Source organism: Telmatherina bonti (assembly GCF_933228915.1).
Source record: "Telmatherina bonti genome assembly, chromosome: 15".
NCBI classification, from domain to species: Eukaryota; Metazoa; Chordata; class Actinopteri; order Atheriniformes; family Telmatherinidae; genus Telmatherina; species Telmatherina bonti.
In genome coordinates this window covers 31,415,808-31,441,924 of record NC_136613.1, presented here as the reverse complement: position 1 = coordinate 31,441,924, position 26,117 = coordinate 31,415,808, and the positions used below count along the sequence as shown (strand labels likewise).

Here is a 26,117-nt window from a genome sequence, read left to right as displayed (position 1 = left end):
TGTGTTTGTTTATTGAAAAGCTCCTGAATCTTCTGTTGTACCTGAGAGGAAACAAAGACAGAAAGGAACTGTTACTGCCACAGTTGTGTTTATGGATCTAAACAAAGATGGATCAATAAATTCATCAGTTAATAAAGTCACTTGTGTGTGTCGGTCACACACAGATAATTAGTTTACAGAAAATGGAGTTCATTGTAAACCAGTAAAAATGTTGGATTCTAAAAAGCTGAGTCTTAAAACTGTTTTATTTATCAGACCAGTTTAAGGAGCCGTTTTACAGCGTCCTGATTGGCCAGAAGAGATGAAGCAACACCATTATGGAAGAATGGTCCAACCAGCGATTTCCCAGTTTGCCTGCTGGTACCCACCTCTCCCAGTTCAATGTGTTGTTGTCTTTTTTCATTCTTCGTTGTGGTTTGGACTTCAGGGCCACCATACAATCTTTCCCAATGGTTTAAATGGTTTTTAGTCTTTTTGTCATGTTTTTCTTCCCTGACCTGTCAGCACTCATCGGTCCGCCTGAAGCTTCCTAACGCCTTCTACATCAGTCTCATCCAGTTCACGTGGTCTTCTGCCCATCTTGTCCTGACTCACAGCCTACTTAAACTCTCTCCAGTCTCTCCCTGTCTGCCAGATTATCATCAGACCAACGTCTAGTTATTGTCCAGCGGTCTATGGATTGTCTCCTGTTGCCGACCCACCTCTTCACGTCCCTGGATTCCTCTCCTTGCCTCGCCCACGACAGACACCTCTTGCCTCTTAGATTTTCTGGACACAGACCGTTGCTTTGTCTCTGGACCCCCCGAGTCTCACCTCTCGTCCTGACTCAGTACTTTATCTGCAATACAGTCTTGACCTCACGCCTCCCTCCTGACCTGGTCTCTGGAACCTGGACTCTCAGAGCTGCTCATGTCCCTGGACTGATCCTCTGCTCCTTAACCTCGTCCTTCAGTCCTCAAACTGTCTTTGTTCACAGCTCGTGTGTGTGTGTGTGTATGTGGCTGTGTGTGTGTGTGTGTGTGTGTGTGTGTTTGTGTGTGGCTGAACTTCCGGGTCCTCACAATATACCTTTCAATTCCTTTCAACATTATGTTTATTGCCGTTTGCCTGTTAATTTATTTTAATACATTTAATCTTAAGACAGAAATAAACTGAAAATACTTATTTCTTTTAGTGGATTTAGTAGTTTTAGATTTCTTTGCTATATTTTAAATATAATTTTGTTTCTCAAGTCTTTTATTGTCAGAAGGATTTTCTCCCTGTGTAAGTAACGTCTTTGTGTTTTAAGACATATTTTATGTGTACAGTAACAGTGTTGGAGTCGTTACTAAGAAGTAATTAGATACTTTGGTAAATTGTAACCCAATTACTTTGTTACCGCATTTGAAAAGTAACACAGTAACTTTACCGTTTCTTAGGTGTGTGAACCAGATCTAAATATTTGTCTCGTCTGAAACTCCGACGGACCAGAAGTGAAACTTCTGCATCCAAGCCCGCCCTGCAGGCGGAGAGGGTTAGGGTTAGCAGCAGCTAGCTTCAGGTGAACTCCCCTCACTTCACCCAGCAGCGGTGAAGCAGACACACGACTCTGCTGGAACTAGAAGAGCTGTGCGGTTTTTATTGCTAAGGCTTGTAAACTGTCCTCACTAAACAGGAAGTTGTTCGCAGCTGACTTCCTGTGTTCCTGACGGAGCTGATATGCTTCGAGCCTCTCCTCTCTTCCTGCTCAGGTCTCTTTGTCTTTACTGAGAGCACTAATATTTGTTATGAAATATCTCATAGCCATCAGCGTTCTGAGAGAGGAATGATTTCACACAGCAGCGGATCGATCAGAATGATCAGCTGATCAGAAAGAAAGGAAGGAGTTTCTTTCCTAAAGAATAAAATCTTCACTGAGTTACAAACTATTTAGTTTTATTCTATAAAGTCTAGAAATGAAGACATGAGCAGTTACCTCAGTCACATCCATCTCTATGGCAACATGTCCAGACACACACACACACACACGCACACACACACACACACACACACACACACACACACACACAGAGGAAGCGCATGCACACCACACTTAAACTGATCAGAACAGCACACACACACACACACACACACATGGCTAATACAGCGTGTGTAAAGCAGGAACATGCGTTACTTTACTTCGTTACTCCAAAAAGTAATACTGTTAGTTTGCATCTCGCCCCCCCAACACTGTACAACACTTTGTGTTTCTAAAGGAGCTGTAGATAAATAAATAAATCAGTTTGAACTGGGTTTAGAAAGTTTCCTGTTTTTATTGAATTTAAGCAGACTAATTGATCTGTTGGTATGATAACTTTCTGACAGGAGTGTGTTACCTGGATCCGGCTGCGATGGTCTGATGGATATGGAATAGTTTATATCACCATCTATGTTGGTGTTATTTATTCTGTCGCTGCATATCACACTGCTGTCACTGGCTATGGTGTTAGCCTGGAGGACACGGGCGTTCCCTACATGAAGAGAAAGGAAAAGTTAACTCGGCCACATCAACCGGTGTAAGTAGCCATGATGAATGGAGTATATGAAGATATCTGAGCCTACTCAGTGGATTTCCTCCTGGTCTGCTTTCGACTTCAACTCTCATAGAAAGAGACTTTGCAGTAGTGTTGGTGATTTCTTTGGCCATCACCATACTTCTACCATCAGCCAACACTGCAGAAACAACACAACATCACTGTTCTGCAAGCCTCACTTCAGTTAAAGTCATGTGACTTCACGGTGCTTTCAGGCACATGCAGGAATTTACAGACCTTTCAGGGTGGGGTTAAAAAACTGATGCAGATCTTGGTAGTGTCTTTCATTCTGCCTCAGAATATCCAGGAAGCTCAGACAGGTATCTTCTCCTTTGTGAATAATTATGTTCACAAGTTTCTTTGTCTTCTCTAAAGCACATGTCTGCTGTTGCACGACTTTACATTCGTTCATTAATAAAATATCCCCACACTGATCCAGGATGTGATCAGGGTCACTTGACAGCCACATACTCAACTTGTCCTGCTCTGATCTCAGCTTGTCCATGGCCTGAAAGGGGAAAGAAGACATTGGTTACCATTACAGTTGTGCTCATATGTATTCATCCCCTTTCATTAAAGAAAAGGCTGAATTTACAACAGTCACTCAAAAAACTGGAGACTTAAGAAAGGAATAACTAAAAATTTGCAAAAATATGATTGAGTAATATAAGACACTGTTTTTTCATTTAATTGAGTTGAAGAAAGACAAACAAATTGGTTCTGGACAAATGAGAGACTTTTCTGTTGAACAGTGGGACAAAATACCTGTCAACAGGTGCAGAAGTCTGACTGAGAGGAACAGAAAACACCTGACTGGAGCGGAAACATTAAAGGATTGTTCAACTAAATATTAGTTTATGACTGATGTAATATGTAATAAATTATTCTATTTGTTTGCTTTAAAAAAAATATTTCTATTGAACCAGAATTAGAAAATAATGTAATGATTTTCATAAAATTTTTATTATCACTTTAGTCAATTTCAGCTTATTTTACTGGCAGCTGTTTTTTTCCTTCTTTAATGAAAGGGTATGTATAAATATGAGCACAATTGTACATGGTGGTTTTTTAATTTGGAATTAATTCATTAACAGTATTGTCATTACATGGAAATAATTCAGTATGAATGTTTACATGAAACACGTCCTTAATTCTGCTTTAGATCAGCGGGTTGGGAAGGGCTCTGATTGGTCAGCGTTATGTACTTCCATCTACCGGACATAAATAACGTTCGCTTCTTGCTTCTCATCTTTTTGGTCATCACATGGAAAACTACATAATAAGTACTCATTTAATCTTTATTTTGATTATAATTTTGAAGCAGCAGCTTGACATGAGCATACTACATCACTACAACTTTACTACCGAAGACGGAAGGCAAAACAACGAATATGTGCCATCGTCAATATAATAATATAAATATATAATAATATATTAATATATAATATAGAATAATAATAACATATATAATGTGCGTATAGTAATGTATAATGCTTCCCTTAGGAAATATCATCAGGCAGCATGGTATAAATTTTCATTGCTATGTGGATGACACTCAGATCTACCACTCCATGAAGCCAGATGAAACCAATCAGTTTCTTAGATTACAAAGATGTCTTACAGACATCAAGACCTGGATGACTCTGAATTTTCTCCTTTTAAACTCAGACAAGACAGAGGTTGTTATCTTCGGGCCTGAAAAACTTAGAACAAAATGATCCAGTGATGTAATTAATCTGGATGGCATTAATCTGGGCTTCAGTACCACTCTGAGAAATCTTGGAGTCATTATTGACCAGAACTTGTCTTTTAGCTCACATTTAAAACAGGTTTCTCAAACTGCCTTCTTCCACCTGCGTAATATTGCAAAAATTGGGGGTCTTGTCTCAGAAAGATGCAGAAAAATTAGTCCATGCCCTTATTACTTCAAGACTGGATTACTTCAATTCCTTATTCATGGGTTGTCCCAAACGTGCCCTGAAAAGTCTCCAGCTGATCCAAAATGCTGCAAAGAGGGTTTTGATGAGGACTAGCAAGAGAGATCATATTTCACCAGCTTCAGCCTCTCTACACTGGCTCCCTGTTAAATCCAGGATAAAGTTTAAAATTCTTCTCCTCACATATAAAGCTCTCCATGACCAAGCTCCATTGTACATAAAAGATCTCATAGTTCCATATATTCCAAATAGAGCACTTCGCTCTCAGACTGCAGGTTTGCTGGTGGTTCCCAGAGTCTCAAAGAGTACTATGGGAGGAAGGGCCTTTAGCTATCAGGCTCCTCTCTTATGGAACCAGCTCCCACCGTGGGTTCGGGAGGCAGACTCCCTCCACACCTTTAAGATGGAGCTGAAAACCTTCCTTTTTCATGATTCTTATAGTTAGGATATGAGCATCTCCTGAGTTGGAGTCTGCATGTACGGGACCCAACTGTCCAGGTTATGCTCTTTGCTCTTATAGTTATGGGTAGTCTAGCCAACCTTTACTTATGTAGCAATGGGGATGTTACCTGATGCACTGAGAAGTACCTCGCTCTATTTCTCTAATGTGTTAATGTATAAATATATGACAATACTGCCGTCTCTAACTTATTTCTCCTTTTTTCCGCAGGTCTTCCTGATTATGTGCAGTTGTACATGTTGTTCTGTCTTTCCTGTCCTCTCCACCCCAACCAGTCGAGGCAGATGGCTGCCCTCCCTGAGCTGGGTTCTGCCGGAGGTTTTCTTCCTGTTAAAGGGGATAGTTGAATTGAATAGTTTATTTGGATGGGAAAGTGCTGTAATCAGTATAGAAGTAAATATACCAGCAATATTTTAATCACCTTCAGCAGTACTTCGCCAGGGGCGCAGAGGGGATTTTTGAACTGGGGGGCCAGATGTCCGCAAATGACTTCATCTCCATAAGTCATTTTTGTGTAATTTGCGTTTGGTGCTTATGCAGTTGTTTTTGTATTAGTCTATGGACAAATTAATTGCACTAAAATGTTTTTACAAGCCAGGATGTAAAGCACTGTTGTTATGTTTGAATTGGATCATAACACACGTACAACTTTTAAAAGAAAAAAGAGAGTTTGTAAACTGTAAAAACTAGTATTATTATCATTTTTTTTTTGTTAAAATCTCCGTCCTCCATTTCAAGCTGGATTTGCATAATAAGTCCTGCCATTCAGAAAAGACTCAATCAAAGTATTATCAGTTCATACCTGTGCTGTTTTTTTTGGGTTTTATTTTTAAAGATATTTTCAGAAATGACAACTATTTTTTTTCTCTAACCTTCCCCTTCCTGGCCAACCTGCAACAGGCTCAGCCCGTCTTGCTGCTTCTTCCTCCAAAGTGTAGTGTTGCCTGTATCAGACCAGATATATTTGTTTCCTGTTCCAGGTTCCTGTAGAAGTTTTTCTTACATGGAGATGTTTTGGTCATTTTGTTTCATCCTCATCAGCATTTTTTTTTTTTTTTATATACCTGTCTTTTGATTGATCTTTCCAATAACATGTTTCAGACCCTGCTCTTCCTGCTGCTCATTGATGACCTTCCATAAATACCACTTCTTTTGTATATCAGTATATTGGCTGTCCCACAGTAGTTTTTCTTGTACTAAGTGTTGTAGCTTTTTAATCTTAATATAATGAACTTATCCTGTTTGGCCCAAAGTTGTTTCTGGGAGCCGTATAATTGAGTCAGGATAAATTCATTGTCTGTAAGACAACTACAGCTTGAATTACTAACATTAGCTCTGTTGCTTGAAACTGACCAATGAAAGGAGCAAACAAATCAACTACAGTCAACTACAGTCCCAAAACATCAGGAGTCCAGCGAACAGGCCAGTTCAGCCAAGCGAGCGGTGTGCTGGTCCATTGGGCCACATACATGTCCATGGTGGACAGACTGGATCTCATGAGGGTGATTTTCTGCTTGCAAACACTGTTATTCCCTCTTAGTGCAGAAATGCCTCTTTGCCCCCCATCCTCAATAAAAAAAAAAAAAAAAAAAAATCAAAACAGTCTCAATTGTTTGTGCTGAGAAACTGTAGTTTCTGCTGCTTTAGTTTTTGAGATATGAAAACATTCTTATGGTTAATATGTGTGTATACAGCCCCCCTACTGATGTCCAAATAAACTAAAAAATATTCTTGTTGGTTTTGGTTTCCTCCCACCCTCCAAACAAATGCGTGTTATCAGCATCTCCTCTCTGCAAGACAGAGTAGGTTTTTGTTTCTGTGTTGGCCCTGCGATGGACTAGCGACCTGCCCAGGGTGGACCATGCTTCTGGACTGGTAGCTGCTTGGACAGACTCCAGACCCCCATGATCCTGATATGGAATAAGTAAGTGTAGAAAATACGGGAATGCATTATGATGGGACTTTAATGTAAATTGTGTTGTATAAATAAAACTAAAACAAATGAATCAAATTCAATTGAAATAACCTGAACATGCAGAAAATAAATAAATCTCTTTATTGTGGAATGTGTGACAGTTTCTCTCCATTTTAAGGCCAACAGTGTATGATGTAAACAACCTTACAACAACATAAATAATGAGCTGCATCCCTTCAGTTATGGTCTGTAAAAATGAACAGTTATATTAATATGACAAGGTTAATATTCTGTTAATTTAAAACTAATGCATAAATACACTTTTAAATAAAATAGGATGCAGTTTCACAGTAATGTTTAGTCTTTGTTATTCCTTGAGTGCAACAGTTAAAACCTGGACACTGTCAGTTTGCAGGGTGTAATTTGATGCCGACTGATTCCAGGATGAGAGGATTTTGTCTGAAATCTTTCCACCAGGCGTGCACGCTCAGCTTTGCATTGCTGATTTTTCTCCATGCATCTGCTGGTGGACGTGCAGCTTTTTACTGCTTTGGAGTGTGTTTGTTTTTGACAAAAGTAGCATTTCGCTCCAACGTTACAGCTCTTCTACCGGAAGAGCTCTGGTTCAGTTCGCTCATGTCCACTCCTGAGTCTAAACTGGTTTCACGACTCTCTATGGGTCTCCGTCTCCTCTGCTGATCTGACACGATGTAACGGATCTCAGCCGCAGGTTTTCCCTCCAGCGACACAAACCAGGCTCGAGGAGGCTGAGGTGAGGGGATCTTCGATAATCCTGCCAGGGTATTCACCGAGTGGCAGCTGTCCCCCATTTTATTCAGCGTCCCTGGTACTGATGCTGACTCTGGGAGACTGAAGAGACCCCTGGATGTGTTGGTGGAGCCTGCATCCACAGAACTCTCCACAACTTCCCGCTGATCCTCAGCTTCTGCTCTCTGGTTCTGGGTGGGGAGGGCAGCTTTTGGCTCGGTGGCAGCGCCGTTGGAAGAGCCCACTCGCGGGAGAGTGGCCGACTTGCTCCACTGGGTCTGATCCAGGTGATCCTCCAGCTGGAAGAAAGCGGGAGCAGGAAGAATGGCAACAGGCTGGTTGTAGAAGAAGAAGTTGTCTGTGAGAGATGCAGGAAGTCTGACTTGCTCTGAGCTCTCGTGTGAAAAGGTGACATCACTCCGGTCAGCGGTGAGCTGTCCGTTACACTCCACTGTGATGGCCACAGCACTGGAGTTGACTATTGCATTACTGTTATGTGTTGACATGAAGGAGGCATTGCGTTGATTGTCCCCCTTTTCCAACTGGTGCTGCCCATCCTGTGGATCACAGACATCCACCAGAGACGCCTCAGTGATGTCATCATCACATGTAGAGGTGGTTTGGTCTTTTCTCATCACTGGCTGGATCTTGGTTGCTTTACTTTTGCTTGACTCGCTTCTGCAGACAGACAGACAGATTAATATGAGAATAAATGAATGAACAGAAGTTTTTTTCTTTTTTTTGGACATGCGTGTTTATAAGTGCAACAGTACGCTGGAAAGCTCACATTCTTTTCATTTCATTGTACACCTCTAAATGTGACCACAGTGGGAACAAATCAATCACTTTAAAAATAGAAATTCCAGCATAAAACTCAGCCAATTTATTAGTGTTACGACTCCCGATGGAGTTTGTCCAGGGGTACAAAGGGATGGAACATTAACACAAGGAAACCAGGAAGATGCACAAAAATGAAGGCTTTATGTAGGACCCACTTGTCCTTAAAAAGTATCAGGAGTCACAGACAAAAGCCAAAACAAACCCAACAACAAAAGCATAAACCAAAGCTGGCACCAACCCACAAATAATCACAAAAATGTTCACTAAAGCACAAACACCAAACAGTCAACCTCATTCACTGACAGTGAATGAGTGGCAAGCTGTGGCCCCAAGACTCAACCAAACACATGGCGTGTGGGCGACCAATCAGCATCCAGCACATCAGTCTGAGGGCAATGCCAGGAAGAAAACCAGGTGTATCTAATCTCCCAGGTGATGATGATTTTGAATGGTGATCAGCTAGATGACAGGCCATGAGCTGTAATCATTAGGTAAAGTTAAAGTATTAATGCCCAGTTGTTTGTTAAGACTAGTTTCTAATCAGCCAATCAACGAGAAACAGTTCAGAGCATTTAGTCTTGTAGACATGACGAAGAAGGGCATTTCAGAAACGGATGAATTACTGGGATTTTCACACACAACCATCTCTAGAGCTTATAGAAAAGATCTGAAGAAAATTAAATGAGCAGCAGTTGTCTGGGCCAGAATGTCTGGTTGATGTCAGAGGTCAGTAGAGAATGGACAGACTGGGTGGACATGATCCAAAAGTGACAGGAAGTTACAGCAATCTGCCTCGGCTACAGCAGCGAGTGCCAGTCCTGAGGCTACAATTCACACAGACTCCCCAGAACTGGACAAAAGAAGATGGAAAAATGTTGCTGCTCTGATTTGTCTCCATTATAGCTGCAACATTCAGATGGTAGGATAAGAACTTGGCAGAAAAATCATGAAAACCTGGATCTATCCTGCCTTGGATCAACGCGTGAGGCTGCTGGTGGTGTAAATGATGTGCGGGAGATTCTTTTGGGACACTTTTGGCCCCTTAGTATTAACATGACATGGTTTAACCAGCACAGCCTACCTGAGTGTTGCTGCTGACAATATCCATCCCTTTACGAGCACAGTGTAGCATCTTCTGATGGAAACGTTCATCATAATGATGCACCATGTCACAAAGCTCATATCATCTCCAGAAGCTTTCTTCAACATGATGATGAGTTCACTGTACTCCAATAGTTTCCACAGACACCAGATCTCTGCCCAACAGAACAGCTTTGAGATGTGGGGGAGTGGACAAAATCTCTGAGGAACGTTTCCAACACCTTGTTAAATCTATGAAGCCAAGAATGAAGGAAGTTCTGAAGGAAAAAGGGCTCCAAAAGGGTAGTTGTAAGGTGGACCTGATAAAGTCGTTGGTGATGGTAAATCCTTCTGGTAATCCACGGATTGTAAATCTCAGACACAAGTGAAAAGATTGAGTAGACTGATTCTTTTATAAATATGTAGACATAAACATAACAACTAAGTGAAAGAAATTTAATAGAACAAACCATAAAGGTAATTTTGAGCTGTAATTCACATCTTTAAATGGAAAGATCACAGAGTGAAACCTTTACCTGCAGTAATATAGAAGCCCAGACAGAAGACAGATGATAGTAACAAGAGTTCCTCCAAAGAGAACCATCAGGAGAAAGAAATGATGGAAGATAAAGTCAACGGGGACGGCAAGATTGAAAAAACCTAAAAGGAAAAGAGAAATGAAGGGATCATTCAACATGAAACCAACCTCAGAATAAAACAACTCTATGACATCATTAGATTGATTTGTTTACTCCTAAAAAATGTTCTCTGTTGAAATTTTTTAGGTTTTGCTGAAGCTATTCTTCTTTTATATTCAAATTTTAGAGTCATTATTTGTTCCATTATTATTCAAAGGTACAAAAAAGAAAACAGGGAGAGAACTAATTACACCTATCACAATGTAAACATTGTAATGCATGGTCAAGTTGCTTGATTTGAATCATGGCGACACAGATGTCCGCAGCATTTTAACATCTTAAGGTAAACACTTGCCTCTGGTAGATGACACAGGTGCAGCGATCCAGTAACCCAGGTGTGGAGCACTGAAAGTCCACATGAGTTTTCCATTCACTGATGTCACCTTCCCAAGTCCTTTCCTCATCCAACCACCTAACACACACATCACAACAACAATAATAACATTTAAGACAGTCATGCTTGGTGCATTTAATCTATATCTTCATCTACATCTCTATGTTTTCAGCCACACCACAGCACTGAGACTGCTCTAGTTAAGGTCTGACATCTGCTTTAGCACAAACAGAGGCAACATTTCAGTCCTTGTACTGCAAAATCTCAGGGCTTCATTTGACACAATCAAGCAAGGGTTTAAAATCTATCCTGTGTATTTGCAATATTTGCCACATTTTATCCAAATAACTGTTAATTTAAGAATTTCTATTTAATTTCTTTTTCTTTTAAAAGTTTTAATGCTCTCTGTACCACATTTTAAAGTTTTGTTGTCATTTATTTTCCATAAATTTACTTAAAGATGGTACCAGAAACATCATTATTTGTTTTAATGACTGAGTTATATTGACTTCTGACATCTAATGACTCAAAATGAACACAGTTTAATCCTGCTATGATCAACTTTTTACATTATTGCGAAGTTCTGTTCTACACAATGCATTTATTCACAATTATTTGTGAAAAGTAGAAAAAAATCCGGTTCCACAAACAATGAACGTGTGTCTGTTCTGAAATTGAATCGACAGATGTTTAGAAACATTATATTTATAGTTGCATCAACATTTTAATGCATTAGACTTCTTTCAGTTTCACTGCAGCCTGTAACTCATCTGCATCAACATTTAAACACAGTCTTGATCCAGACTGGACAGTCAGATGTAGGCATAATATAGGGGTGGTTGGGAGGAGGTGGGGGCATATTGGTCCCCAGACCATTGGCTTGTTCATTGGTCCCAGCAAGGATCACTGACCCACTATGATGCACTTGGGCTTGTGGGGGGCCTTGGCCCTATGCAGCTTGTGACCACTAGTGATGGCGCCCACTGGGGCCTGTGCTCCATGGCCGTGGGTCCTCAGGCTGGGATTGTCCTCTTCCAGCTTCTGGATGGCCATGTTACCATCCCTGTGCTGAGCTGATTGGGATTCATAGTCCATGACGGCTGCTTGTTTGCCAGGCCGTGACGCCAACTTTGTCAGCTTCTGACCCTTGGAGGGGTTGCAGTAGCATTTGCAAGACTCATCACTTTCCCATCACTGAATACATCTCATTTCCTATGTCCTGCACTCACACTCACTGATGCACATGCTTGTGCTGTCACTGTGTACAGAGTTAATATCAGTTCCTACAGTTACATTGTCACATGCTGTTGTGTTTCATTGTCTCAGTATGTCTTCGGTTAGGTACTCCTGATGATCGTCTGCATTGTTTCCTTGCAGAGGTTAACTTTCTCTACAACAGTTTTTTTTTTCTGTTGTTGTTGCTAGTTGTTGACTTATATATATGTTGACTTATATCTCCTTTTTCCTTTTCTTTTCCTTACATTCCTCTTCTCTTGTTTGTCCTTATCATGCCCAGCATTGAAAAACAAGAAACAGCCTAAAAATGTACAAGAATCAAGTATAAGCCCTGTGATGGACTGGCGACCTGTCCAGGGTGTACCCTGCCTCTCGCCTACTGATTACTGGGATAGACTCCAGTGTACACACTACCCTTAAAGCTGGGGTAGGTAATCTTGCTCTGAGACATTTTTTTTACTCTGGGTGAAGGGGTTCCTCATCCTGATAGTAGTCTATGCATTCTGTAATCATGAACAAAAAGAAATATAGTTAGACCCCTCAGTTTACTGTAAATCTGTAAAAACTCTGACTAAACGTTCGGTCCGAACTGAAGTTGTTAATTTGCTATATTTCGTAAGATTCTTCATGGCTGAGAAAATGCAAGAAGGATTTCCCCAACCCGGCTCGGTTTATTTGCCTTCTCCCACTAAACAGCTGTGAAAGAGAAAATCGCTAGTGGAAAAAGCTGCTAACTAGAAAAACACTTGGAGAGCGCAAACCTCCACCAAGGCCTTTAAAAAATTCCTGGATCCAAACACCGATCTGAATCACCACCAGAGTTAAATCAGTTCCTCCTTTTTACATTTCCAACAACTCCTGAAAATTTTATTAAAATCAGTCCATAACACAGACAGACAAACGCTGGTAAAAAATATAACCTCCTTGGCAGAGGTAAAAAAAAAAAAAGCCTCGGATCATGCAGGGAGCAAAACCAGAGGAGGAGGAGCCAAGACAGGGTGCTACTTTCACATCATGATAGCTACCTAATATTACCTAACCCAGCTTTAATTGTAATACTTTAAATTGTAAATTTAAAGTTAGAAAATGTTTTTTTTTTTTTTTTTGCTCGCCTAGCTGAGAGGATTTCATGATTTCTTGTTGCTCACATGTGTGAAAAGAAGAATTCTGCATATTTTCAGTGAAACTTTTCTGTAAACAGCTGCTTTTTATTGTATCAAATATAAGTTAGGTCATGTTTCATGCCGTTCACTGGGATGTTCAGAGATTCTGATTAGGACACGTCTGATGGTGACTGACCAATAGTCCTGTTGAAGAACCACGCTGGAACAACATCCGAAGTCTGAAGTCCACGGCTATCTGGAAGCCTGAGGCTGATCTGGACGTGCCCACTTATGTTCAGTTCCATGTCCCCGGAGAAAACCTGCACGCTGACGGCCGCCACCGGATTCAGCTCCACACTGACGTGTCCTATGAAGAACCAGAACATGTTTGGATCAAGCAGAGTAATACTTGCTATGAGCATTTGTCAAAATCGGTTTTCATTTTTATTTTTAATGACTCCACGCATTTGCCAAACTGCATTAAAGGGTTTCTTGCAGTCTGCAGCATAATTTCTCATGATGAAGTTACCTGTAATATTTTATGTTTATTTGAGCCGACATGCAGTCTGGTGTTTTATGGAATTAGAAACAAACTGTACAAGACGTTTAACGTAAACAGAAGAAAAGGGTGATGACTATTTGTACATGTCTATGTTGGATTATTAACACCATGCACACTGTTTTCTCAGGTTGGATAGTCTCCTCTTGTCATTTTAAACATTAAAATATTTGTATTCAAAAAATTATTCTGGGTCTGCTTCTAACTTATCAATTGACCTATATCTTTGCGAAGCTAATGGTTTTGTTATCTACAATCAATGTCTGTACCATAGACTGTATAAAAAGAGATGATGTGACGTCACCCATAGGTTTCTGAAGAGCTGAATTGAAGCTCGGTGGGCGGTTCCTACCGTCGCCATGTTGGCAGCGTCATGTGCGTCGTCTTGCCCGGAAAATACACATATGGGTAAAGAGGTGGAGCTGAGAGGGGGGCTGTGAGCCTCATGGCGGATTATTGACATCGAGCGAACTCTGAGCTTTCTGTAGCTAAAAGCTAACCAAGCTAACCCCGAGATAACGGGAGCTAACCAGCTAACGGAGGTAAGCGGGCTAAAGCTAAGTCACGTTGTTAACCGGCTAAAAACCGCAGTACGTTCTTCTTACTTGAAGCCAGAGATTGGTACCTGTCATTAAGATTAAATTACTTTAAAATGGGCGAGTTAGAAAAAAAAAATCACTCCCCCCACAGTTGTCATGAAGGTAAACCTGACCTATTAAACCAAAAATGGATTTTTGAACCAGGCTGTAAACATGTTTATTTCTGCTGTGAAGTTGGTCTTTTTAACATGGGAGTCTATGGGGATTTGCGCTGTTTTGCAGCCCCTAGTGGATGAAGGGGGAACTGCAGTTATATTCACTTCCACATAGGCTTCACTCTTAACCGCCGGAGGTTGCTGTTTGCTCTCTACTGAATTGGGGGCAAATAAAGTATTTACAGTTATTTCCTCGAGCTGCAGCTTTTATTTCATGTATTTCATCTACTTCATTTTTTCTCTTTTCATTTAATTTAAAGTTTGTTTTAAATGCTTCCCGCAGCCCGCTGTAATGTTTTTTATGTAAAGCACTTTGAATAGTCTTATACATGAAATGTGCTTTACAAATAAACCTGCCTTACTGTAGCTATGCTGCTTCCTCTACTTGGGATAAACTGCAAAATCAGCTTAATCTAAAGAAGATTGTTCCACTTATTTTAGACTAATTTTAGTCTAAATATAAGCAGACACACGATTATCCTGCCTCCATTTAGCTGGCAGTGACTGCGCTTTTTTAAGTGTGTTGACCTTTGGATGTCTTAATTTATTATGTTTTTATAACTTATTTTTAATGATTTCTACATGTATGTTTATGTTACTGCTACATATCTTGGCCAGGACGCTGTTTAAATGAGAATTTAAATTACAAGAGATCTTATTTCTTGGTTGAATAAAGTAAAAAAGAAATAAAAATTAATGTACATTGTGCTGCAGCATGATCTTGCATTAATCTCAGAATAATGCTTCTACATAAATATGTCTACCTGATTTGGCGAGGATGATGCCCAGTGTATTCATAGAGCCGCCCTGTTCTGAGGTCAGTTCAGGAATAGTGACGTAGGCTTTAACCAAGGTGATGTTGCTGCTGTCTGTCAGGTTCAGGAGGCTCTTTGGGAACCTCACGATAGGATGAGATGAGACTAGAAATAAAAATATTCATATTCAATTTTTCAGTTCTGGGAAATATGCTTCGAAAAAGGAACAAAGAATGAAAGGAAGAAAAAACTTTACCTGCAGTTTTTCCAGAAATCAGGACTGAGTCTTCAAAGAGCCAGATGTTCCCCTGCGTGAGACTGAGCACCGACACCGTCACAGATGAAAAGACTGCACCGATAATGAAGAGTAAGGAGGAAACCTTGTTATGCAAAATCTAGTTTCTTTTTTCATTTTTTTAATTTCTTTTTCTTTTTTTTTATTATTAATGAAAAAAATTTATAAAAAAAAAATCTAGAGTTTTTCCACTAGATGACAGTGTTGCATCTTTTTTCTTCAGTTCATCCTGGGTAAGCGCTGTGCCGAATCTCAGCTGCTCTACATGCTGACCCTACCCCTCCCTTTTTTCAATTCTACAGATAGAGTAGGTCAGTTCACAGTTATTGGTCCCCAACATCCCAGTTGAAGGGTTAGATGACAACATTTCCTTGATCCCTAAAAGAAAAGAAGCACCTTACTTGTGCAGAACTGAGGGGCAAGGCCAAGGGGGGGGATTAGGATTGCTGGAAGGGGCTTATCTGAAATTCCCAGCAACAAAAGCTCGGGATTCTTTGCAATGCTGTCAGAATACTGAGCACTGCAGATGATAGTAAAGCAGCAGAAACACACATGCAAGATACATTTTAACAGATAAGGCTGGCTAATTAGCAAAGATTTAGCCTCTCTCTGAAACACCATGGCACCCAAACTGTGTCTGAGCCAATTTGATCACAAAGAATCAAACAGTATAAATGCTTTAACTTTTTCATTACGTATGGGGTGGTTTTTATAGTACAGTGTAAAGTAATGTGAGTGTGTGAGACATACTTGGTATTCTGTTGGTTTTACACGGCAGTAGTGCAGGAATGTAGCCAGCCTTGCTGGTCACGATCGTGATAGGCAGCCCTGCGTGGTAAGGTACATGAAGCAAAGCGCTGCCGTCCTCCCTGCTCAGAGCTGTGCTGTTCTTGGTGTAGTTGACGAAGACCTCTACAAGCGCCTGACTCAGTTGCTGATGACTCAGCATGTCGTTCACCTGGACCCTCAGATTAAAGGTGGAGTCTAAGGGAAAACAACACAGTCATAAGTAGGTAATTAAAGATTTATTGATTTATTAAAATCCCAAAACGCTGTAAATAACATCATCGTGGTTAAATAATATGACCAGTCATGAACAAAACTTTTCCCTCCATGCTTGTAATGGTAAGAAAATATTCAATAATAAAATAATTTACAACATAATTACATCTACTACAGCAAATAATATGACTAATAAATAAACAAGTAAATAAATAAAGCTCTCCTAATCAACAATTCAAGCTCCAGGTTAGATTATATTAAGATATTCCACGGCTTTCCTGCTGTTTCACTCTTCTGTTTTTCTGACAGAATGGAGGTGGCTGCAATTTCCAATTAACCTAGATGGGACCTTATTGACAACACAACAGGAAAACTAATTTGTGGAATCCCTCGAGGATATCAGTCAATTAATCCCAACAGAGTGTGGAGACGACATAAATGCCAACAGTAAATTGTGCAATTAGTACAGCAAAGTCTCTGGTTTGCTGTTCATACAGCTCTTTGCCACATCAGCATGCAGCCATATGAACTGCATCTTTCCAGCAGGGAGCTCCAATCATTGCATGCTTTCAGGTGGCTTCAACAGAACAACTTTGAAGGCATAATAATGATAATGCAGAACTTTGCCCAATTAGCCACTCAAAGTAAGACACCAACACCATAAGTTTAACTCATTACAACAAGGTTTTACAACTGAGATGTAAAGTGTTGCATAAAAAGGACAGAATACTCCATAATCTATCACAGCATACCTGCATGAATTAACAGTGGTGAGCAAGACAGCAGATAGCACCCATAATCAACTATGAACAGATGGAGTGATGAGCCGTTTATGAATGAGCGGCACATCACTCCATCTCATTCATTCATTCATTCATTCATTCATTCATAGAAAATGAATGAATGAATGAAAGGACTTTATTTTGATAAGCAATGGCCTCCTTTGCCTTTGATGAGGTCAATGCAATATGAGGAAAGAGTATAGTACTATGTAAAGAATAAAGTGTCTCTCATAAAACAGGGAGAGATGCCAGATTGAAATGACCTAAATAAGTGCGTAAAGAAAAGAATAAAGAAATTAACTAATTTAGAGAGTCATAATGTTAAGACTTTGGCCTGTATTTACCTTATTTGCTTGGTGTGGTTCTGTGTTTTGTTTAAAGTTTTGATGAAAATATTAAACTAAATATTTTTCTAAACAAAATAATGCACAAAAATATTATTTAAAAAATGCTCAACCACAAACAAAACCATTCATAATTGTTAAATCAGATTAAAATAACAAGACGAGGAATGCTAAATCTAGAGCCATTTGGAAAGCGAAAAAGCAGACTCTTCTAATGGAGCCGAGTCAAAATAGCGGAATCTGTCAAAAGAGCGAAACTTACCATCATTAAAAACAGGAGTTTGCAAGATATAAGGCAAAAGGTTCTTGAAACTGTTCAGTTTTTCTTTTGGTCCGTTAATTTGGCTGGATAACCTTAATTAGCACTATGTTTCCCTTTGGGGCTCGTACAGCCAGTTAAGTCTCACAGCATGTTATTGCTGTGCTGGACAGTGTAAAGTGTTGAAGTTTAACAATTAATTTGAATGAACAATAAATGTGCAGTTTACATCCCACTTAATGATGACACATGTCACACTAATGCTGCTAAATGGGATGTGGTATGTACATAGCAGAGGAGAAGGGTAGCTTATTTTTCCAGATATGGATGCAGGGTGTATATCCCCGGCTGACAGGGGAAAGCCCTGGAGTTAGCTTTACTGAAGAACGGGAGAAGAGCAGTAGACTGTGAGGATTAATCCGTGAATTTACTCAGCATGGTGTGAATAAATGCAGCCTGCATTCATATGCCACACAACAGATGAACCTGAATGGGCTTGGGGGACATTGATGCATGACATTTTGTCAACATCTTTCCAGCACACTTGACTTTTCATTATGTACCACTACTGCTGACAAAAGTTGTCACTGGATGTCTCGCAACTCTCTTCGCATTGACATTTGACATCTTTCAACTTGACTATGTGCTCATTCAATACCTGATTTGACCCCAAAGCTTAAAGGAAAGAAGTGTGGCTGGTTAGAAACCTTAAAATGACCCAAATAAGACTACTGAGCATCCCACAGTGGCTTCATTATTGCACTAGGAGGCTATGTACCTAGGCAGCTGATAGTGGCAAATGAGGGTGACTACTCTTTCCACCTGAGTCAGAGCTATTCATTAGATTGTCCCAGATATTTGTTAGCATTGGAAAGGCTAATGACTAGATTCTCTGGGCTTGTGACATGAAGTAGAAACTGCAGTCAGCTCTGTCAAACTCAGTCAAAGAATTGCTGACATTAGCATTTGAGAAGGTAGCACCTAACTTCGCTAAGTTGGGTCCCCACTGGATTTAACAATGCCGAAACTGGGTATAAGTTTGGATAAATCACTAACTCATTGAGTGCTTTTTTGACTAGCATGCTAAAGCTAACTATAGCTGCTGCGGTCACACGTCTTTTTTCTTCTATTTTAGTGTCAGATTTTTTGGAAGAAGTGGTAGTGCCGCATGACCTAATGGTCTGTGGTTCGAGTCCTGTGCCCCTATGCTGCTACAGCCCCAAATTGTTTGCTGAGGGCCGGTCCAGAAAAATGCAGAGGGTTGCATCAGGAAGGGCATCCAACATAATGGGAAGCTGATGATTTGCTGTGGCGACCCCTTCAGGGGGAAAAACAGGGAGGAAATGAACAACAGTGGCAGATTGTGTGGTACGCTGCTGCCACCTACTGTTGACTTAGCTGTTACTGCAGTTAAAGGGATATACTTTGCATAATATATTTTATGAAACACTTTAGACTGTAAATTATTACAATGGCTGCCTTGTACATTTTGCATTTGTGCACATGCTTTGCAAGCAGTACAACGGGAGTACCTGCTAGTGGCAGTGAAAGGAATTTAACAGGATGTCAGGTCAAAAATCCAAAGTAGACAAGTCAGAAGAAATGAGTAAAAAATTTTATTCATAGTTTCTGGCAGGGCAATTCATAAATGTCTGATATGGAATTAATTTTTAAGCGGAGTGTTGAGTTAGATGCATATATATTAATAATTATCCTATCTCTCAATGATAAAGAATGCCTTCAAAACATTTCTGGATCCAGATGGTGATCCGGATCACCTAAAGCATTTATGGGAATCAAAGTTTGACCAAGATCTGTTTAAAAAAGAAAAAAAAAAAAAATCTATCCAGTAGTTCTTTGCATAAATTTGCTAACAAACAAACAGATAAATGCAGATTAAAACATGACTTCCGCCATCGCCTTGGAGAACGTAGAAATAATTGGGTTTTTTACTTTGAACAAATTTACTGGCAATAGTGTGTTTTAGAAAATGTTGAAAATTTGTTATTCATGTAAATATAGTAAAGATAAAAGTGATGTTTTAACTCATGATACTGATCCATGTCATTCATTCTGTTAAGCTGCATAGTGTTTCCTCTCAGACTTTTCATTCTTGCTTCACCTTTATTATTAAACATTCTGCTTCCTTTGTCACACAACCAACCAGTCGGTTACTATTCCTTTCTGAAATCTCACTTCTACCATGTTGCTCATCCCACCACCTCCCCAACTCTGCCTTCAGCAGTTTCCCAAAATGCCATTAGGACTCTGCTTCCTTAAAGCTAACCACAGCGTCTGAACTCTGGGACGTACCTATCATTTGCCACGTCACATTGAGCCTTGATCTAGCATCAGAGCCTCGTTATTTATTCTAATTATTGTACAGAAATGGGTTTGCATGAACCTCCTATGTGATCTCTCCTTGCTGAAACAAGGATGGTGGTTTGGTCAGATCAAGCTGATATTCTGGTTTATCACACACAGTTTCAGACAAATGCAACACAAAACATTTTGAATGGGGAGCAGCTTTATTGGGAACTGCCATCTGATTATGAACTTCAACCCTCCTCTATTCTATAAATGTTTTATCTGCTGCGAGAAGTACACACAAGCCAGCAGACAAGGTGCACCCAGCCAGTGGACAAGGTAAACTAAAATCAGCTTAGAATGACACCCTTCCCCCAACCCCCTCTGGGGACACTGTTATCCCAGCTCTTGGTGTAGGACCCCCAGTGTGAGGTTTACGATGACAATCTCCTGCAGGAGGGTTATAACGTCCTTTAAGTTGTTTATTACATCAGTAGGGCTGGGCGATTTATTGGATTTAATCTCAATTACAATCTGGGTTCTCAACAATCATAAAAATAAAAGGGTGGGATTTTTCTTCTCTTTGCAGTATACTCTCATGCTGTCTTCACTTGCCAATCGAACATCACTGGCATTGAGGCGCTGTGCTGTAAACTCCTCCTACAGCCACTTTGGTTTCACTCAGCTGCCAACTTGGTGACTTTTTTTTTTTTTTTTTAAAGTGACGAGCGACAAATCTAGCAACTTTTACTGAAGACTTTTCTGGTGTTTTAGCGACTGACTAAAAGCACAGTTACTGTATTGAACCAGCAGTGGGAGCCTCTCCCCGTCCTAAAGCACTCCCAGGCGGCCATCACCGTCGGCTCCGGCTGCAGGTCAATGTAGAATAATTGCAGTACCTTGTGGAAGTTCACTACAACATAGTTTATACCATTGTCAGTGAAAACTGGCTGCATCATTTTCATACGCACATATAGTTATGCAAGTTAAGTCAATGTGATATCCCTCTGTTACGGGGCGTGACCACAGCAATGTGTTTATCAGCTGACTTAACTTGCTTGACAGCGGTTGTTTGGCATAAAACATACATCAAGCCAACATAAAATAGTTTCTATACTTCAGCATATTTAGCAAATGTTGTAAAAATTACAAATTACAAATTTCTTATAAAATGTTTTCTGTGTGGGACCATGGTATAAGCAGATTAAACAACTCGGAAATAGGGCCCGACCGATATATCGGCCGATATTATTGGCCAATATGGGGGTCCAGGGTGATACCGGCTATCGGTAAAGATTTGCCGATTTTATTTATTGATTTATTTTTGTCATATATTTGTTTCTTAGACTCCCCAGTTTAAAATGTAATTGGGCTACTTATCCAGCAGATGGAGTCCATGACACATGGACGCCATCTGCTGGATAAGTAGTGGGGGCGGGGTCATCCTTGCTCATGGCTGCCTACCGTGGAAGCCGAGACAAAGCAAACCGGACGGTGAAATAGATAGCAGCTGAGCCAAGTAAAACGAAGTCTGCTCACGAGCATTTTATATTTTGTCACTGGTAAATTGAAATGTTAAATAAACAAACACAGTTATGTTTTCCTTCTTACATTCTCTACAAACTTGTCATTTTGTGCCTTGTGGCTGTGCTGCATTTAAAGTTACGATAGTTCTTACCTTGCTAAAAGTTAAGCATGCACAAATAAAATGTGAAGCATAGCTGTCTAAGTACATAAAAGCATCATAACTGGTGTGTTTTTAGTGACATAAAGTTATCGTGTTTCTTTCTCTCACTTAAAATAAGTGTTATAGAGGCGCCCCCAAAACACCTGTAGTCATGAGGCAGGAAAGTCATAAGACTGAGGAAAACGTGATGTTTTGCAGCAAGGAATGCAGTGCTTCGTGTTTAGCCTCGTGAACGTGTGTGAAAGTTGGTGGCTGTGTGCCATTTACACAACTTCTGAATACTTATTATTATTAGTGGTGCAACGGATCATCATTGATCCGCGATCCGTTTGGATCAGTGTCTACGGTTCGGCACACACGTGATCCACGGATTGATATGAAAAAAAAAAAAGAAAGCTGCGTGCATAATTGTTCCACACAAGTACAGCGTGGTCATGGCGAGCAAAGGAACTTAAACGCCCCAGTTCATTCAAATCCCCTGTGTGGGAACACTTTGGTTTCCCTGTCAAATACGATGAAGAAGGAAAGAGATCAGCTGATAAAACGGTGACGGTGTGTCGGCACTGTGGAATAAGAAAACCGTATTTACATTTTGTAAAATCAGTGAATAATTCAGATAGTTCATGGTGTCTAACAGGTAGACATGAGTGTAAGAATGAGCTTAGAATGTAGTGTTTTAGCTTTGAGAAATACTTTTTAGATTTTTTTCCGGTGGATGGATTTATCGGCCATTATATCGGCTATCGGCCTGCTCTAACATCTTTATATCGGTATTGGTATCAAAAAATCCATGTCGGTCGGGCCCTACTCGGAACGGTACATTAGATGCTTGTTTGTTTTCTAAAAGTTGTGGAATCCTAAAGACATTGTTTAAAAGCCACTGTTTAATGTTAAATAAATTAATGTTGTTAAAGATAATCGATAATTGTGATACGTAACTGAGATCTCAATTTCAGTCAAAATAATCATGATTATAATATTTGCCATAATCAAGCAGCCGTAGATCCCTGTGATACTTTGCAAGGAGGACAGATGGTCAGATTGGCCTGAGTAGAATATTGGACCCTACAGAGGCTCACAATATCATATTTACAAGCTTTTCCCATCAGACAAAAATACTAATCAAATGTTTTTTATTGTTCAGCTATACAAAGACAGCTGTGGGTATGAGGTGTTATCGTATTCATTCATTCATTATCCTAACCACTTAATCCAATGAAGGGTCGCAGGGAAGCTGGAGCCTATCCCAGCAGTTTTTGGGCGAAAGGCATACACCCCAGACAGCCCGCCAGTCCATCGCAGGTGTTATCGAGTTGGTGCAGCACAAATAAAGTTATCACGCAACCAAGAAACACAACTCTTGAAAATATAATTGTGAACAAATGAGCACCAACCAAACTTACAAGTATCCTACAATATTCCCAGCTTAGAACTATGGACTTGTCCAAGTTTAGCTTTCCAATCAACACCAAGGATTTTTTTTATCAATCGATCTGTGTGAATGTGGCTCCAAACAGAATCAAGCAATGTTAAAAAAAAACAAAAGGGAAAAATCTACGTGCCAAGAGGCTTACTATGCAGCTGCAAAACTCTGCCAGCACCTGCTACCATCAAGCCACCAAGGTGTCTTTCTTCCACCTTCTGCCCGGATACAACCACTGTCTCCTGCTCTGTCCTGCTTCTGCGCCGCCTGGACTGAAACGTGTGTTTGGGAAGTCATAAATCTCAGCGGCCAACTTGTCATCAACTCTGTCGCTAATTTTTTTTCACGAGGAAGCTTTACAAAAACCGTTATTCTGTTTGTCCTTTTTTCTTTTTTTATCTGCTGAAGTGCTGAAGCATTGCTGTAGCAGCAATATCTCCCTTCATAATGCCATAAGCATCTTTCTATAACAGCGATAAAAAAAACCCTGACAGTAGCGGTGGCTGGATTGCTGCTCATAATCCTGCTACTAAAAAGATCTGCCAAAAGGTTTACTGAGAAGTCATGAAGCCAAAGCTAAACAACCACACCAACCCACATCATGGCCCCCTTACAGTGAAAAATGTCATGAGCTGTTGGGAGACCCTGTTTTTAACCACCAACATGACGCTAATGTTCACATATTGGCTGTGCCAGCCCACTGAGACAAACAGCCTCCTCTGTTCAATATGTGTGTGTCCTGCCTTGGAGGCCAAACATAACAGAAGGAGGTCACGAAATCTGAAGTGGAGGTGTTTTGTGCCAGATTACTATAATCTCCCCATTTGGCGAACTGAACCACACCACAAAGAGGTTTATGAAGTGGACAGAAATGGACTGCCTGAGGCCACCGTGTGTAGATGAGAGATGGACCCAATGCTGCCTCTGATGTGGGTGGAATACTATTATTATCAGGCGCGTAACAGCACTGATGTCAGATAAAAATATAATGCAGTTTCCTCTCAGCTGAAGAGTTTTTTCAATTTGCACGCAGTTGAGTTGAACGAATAGTAAAACCATAAAGCCCCCACCCTGCCACTGTGTCTGCGGCTGAAAGCTTGGACGCTGGCTTTAATGAGCAGATGCAACATTAAAATGCGATCGTCTTCTCAAAGATGATGAATAAAAATAATAGGATGCACAGGAAGGAACACAAACAGGCAGGATGGTCAGTTTGGTGAGACGACCAAGCAGCACAGACAGATGGTCCAGCAGGGATTAATCTGTTATGACTGCCCCCCCCCCACCACCACCCTTCATGTGTTGGAATTAGGCCATAACATTGTCCCAATGGAGAAAAACACAAGCGCCGCCTCTTTGATTTGCTTCTCAACAACATGTCAGCCAGAAACACATTAAAGTGACTTTTGAGCCAGGAGATGCTCCGGGCGCACCAACAAACCCCCCCTTTATTCCCATTACTAGATAATTCCTACACTCCCAAATGGGGGGAATGATTAAAGTCTGTAAATTTGTCGCTCTACTCATTAAGTAGCAGAACAATGAAGATGTTAATCTCAGCATGGAGGTGGTGACCATCTGCGTTTCTAATCTCTGTTTTTTAAGCGTTTTCATTTCTATCTGGTATGAGGGGAGGGTGGGCAGTCTTTCTGAACCGAATGGACAGAGAGGGTGGGAGGAGAGAGTTTGGCAGCACTCTGCTGCAAGCCAGCAGGAGAGGAGGAGGGGGAAGAGGGAGGAAGGGTGGAGGTGCATGTACCAGAGACAACAGCATGCTTGGCTAACGTTTCCATGAGTCGTCAGCAACAGAAGGGGGGGGTTTGTCATGTGATGGTGGATGGTAATGTACTCCTACATCAGCATGAATTAGTCATGAATTACTTGATAAGCGAACAGGGTCACAAATCCCCCTTTCAGCTCCTCGCAGCCACTCCGCTGGAAGCAAAAAAAAAGCCAGTCAGGGGAGGTTCAAGAGGGGGGCAGACATGCTTGACAGAGAAGAGGAGGGCATCTACTTTCACTTCAATTTTCTAAAAGAAAACTGCCAGCAGGAGACAAACTGAGCAGGTTTAAAGGGAGAATCACTCTGTTGAAGTGTAAATATCTGATCTGCATGAAATTAGGATGCAGATTGAGTCTTATTAACTGTCAGAGCTGCTTTCCAAGAACATATGTTTCACAGCTTTTCCTCTCCTGTTAATTTGCCATCTTCAGAAGAAAAAAATATATGATCCAACTCCCAAACCACTTTAAATGTTAATATATCATAATATTGTAAACGATGTCCATATGAAATGATAAATGTCTGCCTGATGGTGGTGATGGTGTTCAGAGAGACAGATGGAGAGGCCGTTACTCACATCTCCAACTCCTCATGAACAGATGAGTAAATCTGTGAGCAAATCTTCATACAAAAATCTATATGGACATTTTAACACTCTAATCTGACACAACCATCCTTTTAGATTGATGCCGCAGAAATAAACACAAAACGTTAATAAACGTCTTTACATCCCGCAACTTTTTAGTTTATTTCCAACATCATAGATAAACATTCTTCACCCCACGGAGAAGAAAAAGCATAGAAAGTGTTACTCGAGATCGTGCAAACCTGGCAGGGCATGCTGTCGGTGCTGAAAAGCCTCTTGTTTCATGGGATCCAGCTTTGAGAAGTTCCTGTCATCGTTATGCAGGAGGTGTCCCGCAGCCGGACTCCGCTCCCCGGTCTCCTCTCCGTTTCTGCATGAAACCAGCGCGAAGAACAAGCAGCTCCACAAAAGGAGCATGGCGTTCAGGAAGTTGATGATCAATTAATCTTTGGTCCAGTCTTCATCCACAAGTTGTTAAAGAAGTGTCGCTGACCTCAGCGCGCAGCCATCCCAACTTCTTTTCTGTCAGTCACTGCAAACTGCGAAGCAAACTCCGCCCATAAACAAGCCTCCATTACCCTATCTATCTATCTATCTATCTATCTATCTATCTATCATCAAAATGTAACTTAATGTAGTTAATCCCAGGGGCGTTACA

At 40.6% G+C, this 26,117-nt stretch overlaps 1 protein-coding gene across 1 annotated transcript; it reads right to left on the bottom strand.

The window, feature by feature from the left end:
- Positions 1 to 7,086: 7,086 nt before the first annotated feature.
- On the bottom strand, positions 7,087 to 25,876 carry LOC306766911 (protein FAM171B-like; the record flags this gene model as incomplete). Its single annotated transcript, XM_079254769.1, has 8 exons — positions 7,087 to 8,310; positions 10,089 to 10,212; positions 10,546 to 10,662; positions 13,120 to 13,290; positions 15,001 to 15,156; positions 15,248 to 15,340; positions 16,037 to 16,270; positions 25,702 to 25,876. The coding sequence occupies 8 exons, from the start codon at positions 25,874 to 25,876 to the stop codon at positions 7,407 to 7,409; spliced, it is 1,974 nt and encodes a 657-aa protein (XP_079110895.1). The 3' UTR covers positions 7,087 to 7,406.
- Positions 25,877 to 26,117: the final 241 nt, after the last annotated feature.